Genomic DNA, 14,531 nt, shown 5'->3' on the forward strand with positions numbered 1-14,531 from the left:
AAATTATTATTATTATTAATATTATATTATTATTAACACTATTACAAATATATATTTATATATATATATATATATATATATATATATATATATATATATATATATATATATATAGTGATAAACAGTAGTATTTCATTAAATATTTATTTATAAAATATTTAAATAATTTAAAATTAAAAAAATGACCAGACAATGAATGACAGAAAAGAATATTTTTATTTTATTTACATTATATTTTTTTATATATATATATATATATATAAAAAATATAATGTATATATATATATATATATATATATATATATATATATATATATATATATATATATATACACACAATTTTTTTTTTTTTTTTTTACATCATTTATTCATGTCTAACTTTGATGGTGCTTGTTTGGATCTATAATGTTTTGTCATTTACCTTCATTGTATGGAAAAGATCTGCATCAACACGGTGAAAGAATTTAATTTCTGAGTGAACTATTACTTTAGGAAGATAACATCTGCTGATGAAGCAGTATAATTGCAAATTCACCTCCGCAGCTCTGTCCTTTCAGTAAATTCAGGTCTCATTTCTGCTTAATAAAGTAATAAACCTCAGACATCTAGCCGTTGTGCGGTTGTAATGACTCAGCAGCTGACCCGGGTCGCCTTTTCTCCGCTATACTCCAGTTCCAGTTCCTCAGCCTTTTATCAGGATGTTCATTAGTCTCTCGTCTCACGCTAATTAAATCAACCTCTGCTCACTGACCACAGCCGGACGCCCAGCTGAGCCGATCAATAGGGCGGCATCCGTAAAGCCCTGAACTGAGCCCTGCTGCCCTTTAACACTGAGAGAAATTTAAATGACTCTTATTAAATATTAACAAGATGGATTCCTAAAGACTCAATAATGCCACTTTTCCTCTAAGGCCTCTTTAACTGCTCACAGTGGACCGTTTAGTCAACATGAAATCAAAACAGACCCAGTTTACTCTCTTAATAAACATCTTAGTGTAAGCTTGCATTCGTAATATCCCATCAAAATATAATAACTTTCTACGCCACAAAACACAAGAAAAAAATACAAAATAAAAAATAGCTCAATAATACAAATAATCTAAATAAAAATACTAAATATGAATCAAAATATATTATTATTAACTAATAATATCATGACCAAAACTAAACAAAATCAATAATTTTCTCACTTAGTTTTCTTTTTCACTCATAAGTCGATGTGAAACGCCGTTCGCAATCAATTTTACTTTAGTAATGTGACGTTTCTGAATTGAAAAAAATATTTCATCACATATCCATCATGAATTGATTGGATGTTGAAAATATATGACAGGTGGTTAAAAAAACATTGATGACATCAGCTGAAAATGAAATTTCAGACTTATCACATTATTACATTACAGGACCAACATTTTGTTTTTGTATTTTGCACTGATAAATTATTATCAATGAGACCAGGAATGTGAATTAAGAAAGTAAATAATGACACACTACTGTTCAAAACTCTGGGGTCTGTAAGATTTTCTAATGTCTTTTGCTCAAAAATTATTCTTCTGCATTTATTATAAATGTTGAAAACAGTTGTGCTGCTTTATTTTTTTGTGGAAACCGTGACACTTTTTTCAGGATTCTTTGATTAATAGAAAGTTGAAAAGAGCATAATTTATTTGAAATAGGATCTTTTATAACATTATAAATGTCTTTACTTTTACCTCTGATCATTTAATATATCCTTGCTGAATAAATAGTATTCAATTCTTACAAAAAAAAAAAAATATTGACACAATTTTCACGATTTGATTCGATTCGATATCGATTATTTTGGATGTAGTATTTCAGTTTCAGCACATTGCACATTTTCTATAGGAAAACAATCTCTCAACTAATGCTGTAAACTACACATGAGAGTCAGCTGGTGCTACTATAATAATATTGAAGGTTAAATTATCTTATTTATATACAAACACTTAAATTACACTCAATGATGTTTTTATTATAAATAAAGTTTAGAATTACATAATCATATTTCTACTCATGGCATATTTGTTTTGTTTTTTTAAATAAACATTTAAATCGTGGCTGTCATAACTAATTTATTCAAACATGCATTAAATATTGAAGAACATTAAAAATTATAATGAATATGTAACGGTGCATAGCTATATTTATCATAATGTTGCTTTCTAGAGTTCACTTTTCTAGCTGACTAATGAGTTTATGGTCACTGAATATGTTTTTCTGAGGTAAATGTGATGTTACGTGGCGTTACTGACGTCTTTCCGAGGTTGAAGCACTGATTGAGCGATTACACGAGACATGATTCGGATTTCAGTAAGTTGTACTGTATATTTTAATGTACCTTCAGATGTTCATGTTTATTTCGCTGTAACTGGTATTAAAGCGGAGGAGAGGATGATCACATGCTTCTCTTTAACTGAGGCGATAAAGCGATCCGTCACGCCACATTAAACAGCGCCAAAACGGTTTTGAACCTCATAATAAGATGGACGTCATTTGAAATCTGAGACTTTGATTCATATCAAAAGTAACAAAGATTATTGCGATTTATTGGATGGGAGGCGCTACATATTCTGCTCATTCATCAACTGAAAACAGACTAGACTAATCGATTCTTGGGATTTAAGAATCGATATCGGTTCATAAAAATGAGAATCGATTAAAATCGAGAAATCAATATTTTTTACCCAGCCCTATTCTATAATACTCTATAATTCAGCTTTTAAAGTTTTGTTAGTCACACATCACAAAACCCACTGCTCAGTGGCACTGAGGCACTCAGATTGACGGCTGGTCCACCCAATCAAATGAGACATAAAATTATATTTTGTGGGAAAGGAGAAAAAAATCATGCATACTGTAGATGACAATAATAATTTGTCAAATACAAGAATTTAGCGGATGTCACTCCCAAAACTTTGCAGCATGTACAAAAATGAAAGGATTTGAAGCATGCAGGACTCAGCATTGGACAAAAACTCTGACTCTGATTGGGTATTGCATTCAAGAAATCAACAGATATGTCTGTGATTGCTCAACGCTGCAAAAACATGTTGTAAATAGAAACCTGTGATGCTCTCCAGGACACAAACACAGATATGCACTGGATCGTTTGTCACATCATGTTATAAAACCATATATTGTTATTATTGCAAAGAAAACTGATCCTAGACCAGCAGTTATTTCATTTATTTATTTTGTAGTGTCGTATTATTTGATGTGGATGTGTATATATGTAAATTAATGTGAGACAGTAAACGCTGTGGGATGCAATTTTTGGAAGAAAGTGAAACTGAATTAAATTCAATAAGATGACGGTTTATATTATGTATTTTACCAGTGTTGCTCTATAAAACCATATATTGTCTATATATAATATTATTGCCTCATTGTTATTAGATATGTATTTTAAATCATTTTTAAAGGCTTAGGTCTTTGCCTAGGTGTATTTTTAAAACTACAAAAAATATCCGCTTACTCGATTAATCGTCAAAATAATCAACAGATAATTCGATTACCAAAATAATCTTTCAAATGTATGGCCTTGCCACTGCTATGTTTAATTTAATACCAAACAATGAATCACTAAAGCACTGTGATGATCATTTATACACTTTTATCATGTCTCAATCATGGCGTTGGTGTTTTGTTCTGCACACACACACACACACACACACACACACACACACACACACACACACACACACAATCTGTTATGCAGAAATACCAATTCAAATACTGCAAAATCAGCTCTGCATGATCAAACGTTGGCGTCACGTCCAGTGATTTTGGCTCCGATCACAAAGATCAGCAGAGGTAACTCACCAGTCCTGGACAGCTCCGAAAGACTCCTCATTGGTGATGTCATACATGAGGATGAAGCCCATGGCTCCACGATAATACGCCGTGGTGATGGTGCGATATCTCTCCTGACCGGCAGTATCCTTAAAAATACACACAAAACAACCTTGTTAGATCAGATACTCATTTGAATTTGACTCTTAAACAGTTTTTTAACAGCTTAAACCCAAAATACCAGAGTAATTAGAGATGCACTGAAGTATCGACCAATAATTGGTATAAAAGCTATTATTTTCACTATCGTTTAAAAACAGCCGATGATCAGGGCAGATTATATCCTGTCAATCAAAAGGGTGTGGAAAAACATGTCAAACTTATATTGTGTGTGAAGAAAATCTCTCTTCTCTTGTGATTAAGGGGACGTATAATGCCTATAATTACCTATAAAGTCTCTGTATTTCAAATAATATTCATATAATATTTCAGAAGGCTTGATGAATGAGAGCAGGAAGTCATTTAACATTTTATTCCAGATTGTTCCCAAATTTAGCAGGGAAAAGTGGAGACATGCCAGGGGTTACCATGGCGATCGAGCAGTACAGCAGGAAGTATCAGTAGCGCTGGTTGGGTGGGTGGAAATAATAGAGCAAATTATGGACCTTAAAGTGTCATATTTTACACTTTTGTAGCATGTAATTTCTCCCAGCTGAGCAGTTATAATGTTAGTAAAGGATTCTTGCATCAAAAACATCAACATCACTTTCTCTCTGATGTTTGTTATGATTGTTTTGGTGATTGCAAATCAAGCTGCTGAATACTGAATGGCTGTTGATATGTAAATGTGGGTGGTCATATGTTAATGAGCTCAGTTTCAACCCCGAGTACAACAAGGAAAGGAAGATATTGTTCTGACACAAATTAATGCAGTGATAATATTTTAAAATAATTTTTAAAAGCTTTTTGATAACTGTTTTGCAACAAAACGTCACACAAAAAGCTTAAAAAACATTTACACAAAAATAAAACAACATTAAATATGTTTTGCTGAAATGCCGTTTATATATGAATTAATAATGTACGATACTATTATAGCTTTTATTCATTAACAGTTTAAATTAGTTTTTTATATTTTCCATTTTAATTTGTTAACTAGTATAGTTTTTGTGCCATTTATATCATTTATTTAAATATTATTTAAATAGTTTTTATTAATTTTATTTAAAAAAAAATCTATTTCTATTTTAAAATCTATTTTATTTTAAGTAACAAAATGTTTTTATGTTTTTAGTGTTTGTTAACTATAATAACCCTAATCATTAACCACAAAGGTGCTTTAAAGTCAACTTAAGGTACGTTTGCAAGACAGCGAAGTACTAAAAATGGAAAAACTTTGTCAACAAATTTTATATTTTCCATTTGCATTTTAATTTGTTAAAGTTTTAGTAATTAGTACAGTTTTGTGCCATTTATATTATTTATTTAAATATGTCTTTCTACTTTTTATTATTTTTATTTAAAATAAAAATTTTAGCTATTTTAGTTATTAGTTATTTTAATGCAAAATGTTTTCCTGGCAACTAGCTGGAATATAACAATATTCTATTTTATTTTAAGTAACTAAATGTTTTTTTATGTTTTTAGTTTTAGTTAACTATAATAACCCTGATAATGAACCACAAAGGTGCTTTAAAGTCAACTTAAGGTACATTTACAAGACAGCGAAGTACTAAAAACGGAAAAACGTTGTCAAAGACCGATCTGCAAAAACTACTAAAAATGCTGTATTCTGATGTTTTATGTCTGTGTAAAATGTATTTATCATTGAATCATTCATTCAAGAGATTTGTTCAAAAACACAGATTCATTCAGTAATGAAACAAGTGAAGCATTTGAGTGAGTCATTGAATCATATCAAATACCTCACTCAAATACCTCACTTGTTTCATTACTGAATGAATCTGCATTTTTGAACAAATCTCTTGAATGAATGATTCAATGACTCACTCAAATGCCTCACATGTTTCATTACTGAATGAATCTGCATTTTTGAACAAATTTCTTGAATGAATGATTCAATGACTCACTCAAATGCCTCACTTGTTTAATTACTGAATGAATCAGCATTTTTGAACAAATCTCTTGAATGAATGATTCAATGACTCACTCAAATACCTCACTTGTTTCATTACTGAATGAATCAGTTTTTGAACAAATCTCTTGAATTAATGATTCAATGACTCACTCAAATACCTCACTTGTTTCATTACTGAATGAATCAGTTTTTGAACAAATCTCTTGAATGAATGATTCAATGACTCACTCAAATACCTCACTGAATCATTCATTCAAGAAATTTGTTCAAAAATGCAGATTCATTCAGTAATGAAACAAGTGATGTATTTGAGTGAGTCATTGAATCATTCATTCAAGAGATTTGTTCAAAAACGCTGATTCATTCAGTAATGAAACAAGTGTGCTATTTGAGTGAGTCATTGAATCATTCATTCAAACCATTTTTTGAATATTAATTCTAATTAATTAAATTAAATACACTGCAGCAATTAATATTTTGTACTACTAAGACTGCCCTCTGTTGTGAAGTGGACCGTGACAAACTGGTAAATCTTGCTCCGCCTGCAGAGTGTGTGCTCTTATCTGCCACAGACAGATCCAATGAGCGACCACACACCTTATTCACTCACACACACATACACACAATACAAAAGAGAAGCACACACACATAGTGGGCAAAATATAAAGCATCAGGCTCCATTAGGAGGCTTTACGATGATCTAGAACCGCAAGCAATTATAAAATGGGCTCTGAGCGTCTCTTTATGGCTCTGTGAAAGGCTTCTGTTTGGACACACACAGGCTGAAGTGGAGGCTCTAATTACCACAAACAGAGCCTCTGATAAGAGCAAACAGCATGCTGTCGCTCCCTTAGCAGGTGCTGGTCAATCTTGTCCACGACCCCTCGAGTGAGAGCAAAATGTACCATTTACCAGGTACATATATATATATATATATATATATATATATATATATATATATATATATATATAACTCCAGTCTGCTTGAGGTTACATTAGGCCTGTTGATCAATTAAAAATGTATTAAAATTAATAATGATATACTGATTAATCACAAATAATATTACAATATTGTGGCAGACCAGCAAATCAACAAACATACATTAGAAAAAGTAACTTAATAATAAATAAATAATGATCAAATAATAAACATGCATTAAAAATAAATAATAAAAAAATAATAATTAAAATAATTAACATGTTAAATTGACAGCCCTTCATAATTTTATTAAAAATGTTATTCTCAAAAAAATTAAAAAGTCAAACGTATCATTAGGCGTTAATTAATAAGTAATGATCAACTAATAAAAATATATTTAAAATGAATAATAAAGTACATTAAAGTAAGTTTATAAATAAATTAATATTATAAATTAAATTATAAAATTATAAATTTAAAAATTAATAAATAAGCCAACATGTTAAATTGACAGCCCTATTTTTAATAGTACGTACTTCTCTTTAAAAAAATAAATAATAAATACATTTAAAAATACATAAATTAAATAATTAATTAAATTGACAGTCTTACTTTAAAAAAAAAAAAATCAGGGATGAAAAAATTTAGCTTTAGAATTCAATTAAAAAATAATGATTAAATAAAAAATATATACTTTTTTTATTTAATTAAATAATTAAATAAAATAATTTAAATTGTCAGTCCAACTTAATATACTGTATTCTTTAATAAATAAGGGATGACAAAATGTAGCTTTAGAAGTAAATTATAAAAAAAACTAATGAAAACATTTTAAAATAAATAATAAAATAAAATATTTATTATTAATACTTGAAACAATTAAATCAGCATTGTAAATTAATGACCCTACCTTTAATCGTACTTGAGAGCTATAAGATATAGGAGGCAGATGAATGATCTGTGTGAGTCACTTAAGGGATCTTATGCAAGCAGAAGAGCTTCATATTCGACACATGAAATGCTAGTGAGCGTATGACACTAATTTGAGTCAGCGTGAGCGGCCTATGGTCTGACTGCAGACAGCGTCAACATTACAACACTTCAGCTGCTGTAAGGGAATAAATAAAGATGACTGTGCATGCAACACCACATCAAGACAAAACTAATTCATTAACTAAAATGTAACTATTTTGCTCAAAATGACAATATATGAAGTAGCGAGCAACAAGGAAAATGAGCTTGCTTTAAAATCATTACAGGCTATGCATTATATCCTTCATTTCACTGCCTCTAAAACAGCAACCAGATGCTTCTAATAAATGTTTTTGTGATTGATTCGGTTTACGCAGAACCTTTTCGACCTCAGACTCACTGGGTCACAAACTAAAGGCTGAAATGATGTTCTCTAAAAGACACAGAAGATGATGGAGTCATTACTGTTACAGACTCAGATGTGGGACTGGTGCTGTTGAAAGGTCAAGCTGTCAAAAACACTGTGACTTATATTGGAAATGACACAAAAACATCATACACTGTGACATAGCAAGACAGATGGGGTCAATACGATTTTTTAATGTTTTTGTCTGTTCTACGGGCTGCGTTTATTCAGTCAACTAATGAGCTAATATTGTGAGATGATATTGCAATTTAAAATAAGAGTTTTCTATGTGAATATAGTGTAAAATGTAATTTATTCCAAAGCTGAATTGTCACATGATCCTTCAGAAATCATTCTAATATGATGATTTGCTGTGCTGCTTTATATTTTTGTCAGCAACAGGGGGCGTGTCCACTCATGATGGGAGAAGAGACAGACAATCAGCAGAAGGGGGTGTGTCCACTCATGGTGGGGGAGGAGAGAGTGAGCTAATCAGCAGTAGGGGCGTGTCCTCTCATGATGGGGGAGGAGAGAGTGAGCCAATCAGCAGTAGGGGGCGTGTCATCTCATGATGGGGGAGGAGAGAGTGAGCCAATCAGCAGTAGGGGCGTGTCCTCTCATGATGGGGGAGGAGAGAGTGAGCCAATCAACAGAAGGGGGTGTGTCCACTCATGGTGGGAGAGGAGAGAGTGAGCTAATCAGCAGTAGGGGGCGTATCTACTCATAAAAGGGGAGGAGAAAGAGTGAACCAATCAGCAGTAGGGGCGTGTCCTCTCATGGTGGGGGAGGAGAGAGTGAGCCAATCAGCAGTAGGGGGTGTGTCTACTCATGAAGGGGGAGGACAAAGAGTGAGCCAATCAGCAGTAGGGGAGTGTCCACTCATGAAGGGGGAGGAGAGAATTAGCCAGTCAGCAGTAAAGGATGTGTCCACTCATGATGGGGAGGAGAGAGAAGTGAGCTAATCAGCAGTAGGGGGCGTGTCCACTCATGATGGGGGAGGAGAGAGTAAGCCAATCAGCAGTAGGGGTGTGTCCACTCATGATGGGGGAAGAGAGAGTAAGCCAATCAGCAGTAGGGGGCGTGTCCACTCATGATGGGGGAGGAGAGAGTAAGCCAATCAGCAGTAGGGGGCGTGTCCACTCATGATGGGGGAGGAGAGAGTAAGCCAATCAGCAGTAGGGGGTGTGTCTACTCATGATGGGGGAGAAGAAAGAGTGAGCCAATCAGCAATAGGGGAGTGTCCACTCTTGAAGGGGGAGGAGAGAATGAGCCAGTCAGCAGTAAAGGATGTGTCCACTCATGATGGGGAGGAGAGAGAAGTGAGCTAATCAGCAGTAGGGGGCGTGTCCACTCATGATGCGGGAGAAGAGAGTAAGCCAATCAGCAGTAGGGGCGTGTCCTCTCATGATGGGGGAGGAGAGAATGAGCCAATCAGCAGAAGGGGCTGTGTCCACTCATGGTGGGGGAGGAGAGAGTGAGCTAATCAGCAGTAGGGGGCGTATCTACTCATAATAGGGGAGGATAAAGAGTGAGCCAATCAGCAGTAGGGGCGTGTCCTCTCATGACGGGGGAGGAGAGAGTGAGCCAATCAGCAGTAGGGGTGTGTTCACTCATAATGGGGGAGGAAAGTGAGCCAATCAGCAGTAAGGGGTGTGTTCACTCATGGTGGGGGAGGATAGAGTGAGGCAATCAGCAGTAGGGGGCGTGTCCACTCATGAAAGGGAAGGAGAAAGAGTAAGCCAATCAGCAGTAGGGGGCGTGTCCACTCATGATGGGGAAGGAGAAAGAGTAAGCCAATCAGCAGTAGGGGGCGTGTCCACTCATGATGGGGAAGGAGAAAGAGTAAGCCAATCAGCAGTAGGGGGCGTATCCACTCATGATGGGGAAGGAGAAAGAGTAAGCCAATCAGCAGTAGGGGGCGTGTCCACTCATGATCGGGGAGGAGAGAGAAGTGAGCAAGAGGGAGATTTGAAAAAAGACTAGAAAGAGAGATGGCTGAGAGATTGTCAAAAGAGAAAAGTTCAGAGGAATATCACTGGAAAAAGAAAGGTTATGATCAAGCGAGAGCTTTAGAAATGCTTTCCAGGGCTAGAGACCCAAACAGGAAGCTCTTAAAACAGACGCAGAGGCGGCGTTGTTTCTGCTCCATATGTGAGTGGTTTTCATTTCCTATATGGAACAGTGGCAGTGTCGTCATTAAGGTAATGAAGAACATGTTCGTCAATGCGTCGCCCTCATTCTGATGGGGCCGGTCTGTTCGCATGCCATCTGAGAGATTCATGTGTCTGGAGACGCTCCAAATCCCACAGAGTTTTATTGATCTGTGACTTATGTGGACTAACCCTTTATCCTTTCATTGGGCCAATAAATTAACGTTAGACAATGTGAGCGAGTCATTTAGGAGATGGGCTGTTACCTCCTTCTTCTGGGGCCGGCTGGGAGAAGGGATTTGATTTAGAAGGGTGAATGCTGGGAGTGAGCGAAAATACTTAAGATCAGCAGCTGAGCAAATGAGGACTGGTAAAAAAAAACAGCTGACACTTTCACAGTCTGAAGGAAAGACGCTCAGCGAGCGAAGAGCAGAGAAAATCAATTCACGCTCGCACAAAGAAATTCACAGACAGCATGTCACAAGCGCAAAGAGATGGAGAACCACGGCAGGTGATAAAGATCAATCACACCTACAGTTTCACTACAGTTAATGATGGTTAAAACTCATACAGTTTATACCGCAATACATCTACTGTGAGATTTTTACAAAAAGCATAAACGGCTTCATTGATTATATGTCGCAACATGCTTGTGTCTGGTGAGACTGTCACTTTTGTCCAAACCCAGCGATTATGATGACAGTATATTAAACATGTTCTGATTTTCACATTCAGTGTGAACAGAGAAATTATTTCTCACTGTAAATGTGTTTTGCCTGGTTAGGACAAAGTGTTGAACATGCAAATTTAACTGTAAGAAAAGTTTGGTAGTTTAGTATTTCATTTCCAAATGAAGCAATGTTAGTTTCTTTCAGCTGAAAGGCCTCTTTTTGTTCTTCAGATTTTTTATCATATTTAAAAAGTGAACACATTTTGCATTGCTTTTAGGACTTTTGATTTTTTGAGAACACAAAAAAGCATTGAAATTAAATAGCTGTGAATGAAAGGGGACATATGCCACGGGGAAAAGAAGACACACACACGCACACAAGCGCACACACATGAACTCACTCACCTCCTCATTCTACCTCTACGATCTCTCCCAAGAGGCTTCGTGGTTGAACGAGTGAGTGTAAAAATAGCTCAAGATGAATAGTCATGCCATCAGTGGTGGCGTCTCCTCTGACCACAAAGCACATGGACAACGAACGTACAGATTTGGGTAGATATGAAGCATTTTAAGACTGGTAGAGCTTTAAATTCAATACTAAACTGATAATAATTACACTCTCATTACTCTCAGTCCATGACTGCAAATTAGATTACAGACATTAGAGGTTAATCTAATAAGCAACTAAGTAGGATATAAATAATAAAATACAAGACGGAAAGCAAAAATCTGCTCTATTCTTGATTGCAATCAGTGGTAATATGATATTTGACTATTTTTAGATACCCACAACTTCTTGACTAATTTATAAATTATATTAACTCTATTCATTTATATTGTCTAAAAGAATCTAACAACAGATATATATATATATATAATGTATGTATGTGACATCACAACAATTAAACGGGGGCAATTAATAATGCTATTTCATGCATTCTGACTTATTTACACTGTTGAAGAGTTGCATTCTCATGCTAAACATGGCCAAAGTTTCAAAACACGTGTTGGATGTATGATGGAGTATTTCTGTGCCAAATGACTACTTCCGGTTTCGGAGGGTTTTTTTTTTGAGTGTGTCCTGTATGACGTCAAAAGAGAGTGGAATTCCTTGTACAGACACTTCTCCCTGATAAGCGTGCGCACACACATCACCCAGAGCAAGATCACGCCCATCAACGAGTTTCGTTCGGGATACGGAAGCCGAGAGATTTTTCAACAATGGCTGTGCCCCAATTCAGGGGCAAAAAATAACCGTTTATTACAGTTACTTTTCTTAAAGGTGCCCTAGAACCCTTTTTCACAAGATGTAATATAGGTCTAAGGTGTCCCCTGAATGTGTCTGTGAAGTGTCAGCTCAAAATACCCCATAGATTTTTTATTATTCAATTTTTTAACTGCCTATTTTGGGGCATAATTTAATATGCACCGATTCAGTGTGTGTCCCCTTTAAATCCTCACACTCCCCACCCCCGAGCTCGCAATTCTATAATACATTGCATAAACAAAGTTTACACGGCTAATATAACCCTAAAAATTGATTTTTACAAAATGTTTGTCATGCATATTGCATGCATGCATTAGATCATGTCAGTATAGTATTTATTTGGATGTTTACATTTGATTCTGAATGAGTTTGAGGCTGTGCTCCGTGGCTAACGGCTAATGCTACACTTTTGGAGAGATTTATAATGAATGAAGTTGTGTTTATGAATTATACAGACTGCAAGTGTTTATGAATGAAAATAACACCGGCTCGTCTCCGTGAAAGTAAGAAACGATGGTAACTTTAACTACGTTTAACAGTACATTAGCAACATGCTAACGAAACATTTAGAAAGACAATTCACAAATATCACTAAAAATATCATGATATCATGGATCATGTCAGTTATTATCGCTCCATCTGCCATTTTTCGCTGTTGTCCTTGCTTGCTTACCTAGTCTGATGATTCAGCTGTGCACAGATCCAGACGTTAATACTGGCTTGTCTAATGTCTTGAACATGGGCTGGCATATGCAAATATTGGGGTCGTACATATTAATGATCCCGACTGTTACGTAACAGTCGGTGTTATGTTGAGATTCGCCTGTTCTTCACAGGACTTTTGCACAAATCAAATTTACATAAGAAGGATGAAACAATGGTGTTTGAGACTCATTTCCATGTACAGAACTCTAATTATTTAACTATGCCGAGGTATATTCAATTTTCAATTCTAGGGCAGCTTTAACTATGACATCCTTGATGACGTATTCATCATTCAAATGTGATCTCTGAAGGACACAGCCTCTGAAATGAGACGCAGCTCCTGTCACCGAAGGAGTGTGTTTCTGGTTGTGAGGGAAAGATTAGCTTTTTCAACTTCCCAAAGAACCCAGCATTAAGGGAACAGTGGATGTTGTGCACGTATGTTTGTTTGTTCCTGGGATTTCAGTGATGAATGCTTTGTAAACAAGTCCCAGTTCGGCACTAGATTTGCAGATGTCGGGTGGTGAGTAAGGCTGCATCAGATGTCTGTGTTTTGTTGGCAATCGGCGCGCAAGTGCATATAAACTAAACAACACGAACGCTTTTGTTCCCTTTGTATTTATAATGATGTTGCAGCTAGCAGACATTGCTGAAGCTCTTTAGCTCCGCCCACAGCACTGACGGCAGACACGCCTCCAGGATCTCAGCTTTTTCTGGAAAGACTCGGTTTAGCGTATCTATCTTTTATAAATATGACAAAACTAAAGAATTTTCGGAGATATGAAGGATGCATGTTTAATTCACCTTAACATCTGAAAATGTTTATTATCTGTTGAAAAATCTGTTGGTAGATTTTGGAATTGACACAATTTATATAAAGTTTAAAATTATTATTATTGTTATTATTATTTAATTAGTCAAGCAGACATCAGCTGACAATCTTAAAATAATGTCATATTGATATATATATATATGCAGTATAAACTGCAAATGAAATGAACTCTGTATACTGGAGGTTGTGCAATTAGAGCAGGTTCAGAGGTGTCAAGTGATCACAGAGTGATCTTAATAATAAATGTGAGGTACGTGGGAACACTTCCTATTATGTTTCTTCTCAGAAACTCATCATTAGTTTATTGCAACATCTCCGAAACGAGCATGAGGTGATGAGAGTCTAGTTTCTTGACACACTTCAATAACCTCTACAGTGAGAGCGAAGGAGGCGACGCTAATAAAATCACGCACTTTGGACGTGTTTTAGCTAGAGCCATTCAGTTTTTCAACATTTAGCCCTGACAAGTTGGTTTTCACTTTTTGGCCTCATGCAGTAATTATCAGACATTTTCAGTTTGCACTAAATGCGCATTGTCACTTTAAATGGCACGTCGGGGCAAATTCAAAAGCTTTTCACTGGATTGATTGACTTGCATTCTTTAAACTCAAAATGAAGCCGCTCAGATCTATAATGCTAAATGAGCTATTCTCACGGTGCTGAATGAGACACATGATTCACAGCCGATGCGGCTGCGCT

General features: G+C 35.4%; 1 protein-coding gene across 1 annotated transcript in view; it reads right to left on the minus strand.

Annotated features, from left to right (window-relative positions):
• The window catches only part of LOC137028487 (ras-related protein Rab-3C-like), a 33,526-nt gene that overhangs the window by 12,090 nt on the left and 6,905 nt on the right, over positions 1-14,531 (minus strand). Inside the window, exon 4 of the mRNA XM_067397328.1 lies at positions 3,844-3,962. Within this exon, the coding sequence (XP_067253429.1) occupies positions 3,844-3,962 (119 nt within the window). The remainder of the gene's footprint in view (positions 1-3,843; positions 3,963-14,531) is intronic.

Source organism: Chanodichthys erythropterus, chromosome 10 (assembly GCF_024489055.1).
Source record: "Chanodichthys erythropterus isolate Z2021 chromosome 10, ASM2448905v1, whole genome shotgun sequence".
Classification (NCBI taxonomy): Eukaryota; Metazoa; Chordata; class Actinopteri; order Cypriniformes; family Xenocyprididae; genus Chanodichthys; species Chanodichthys erythropterus.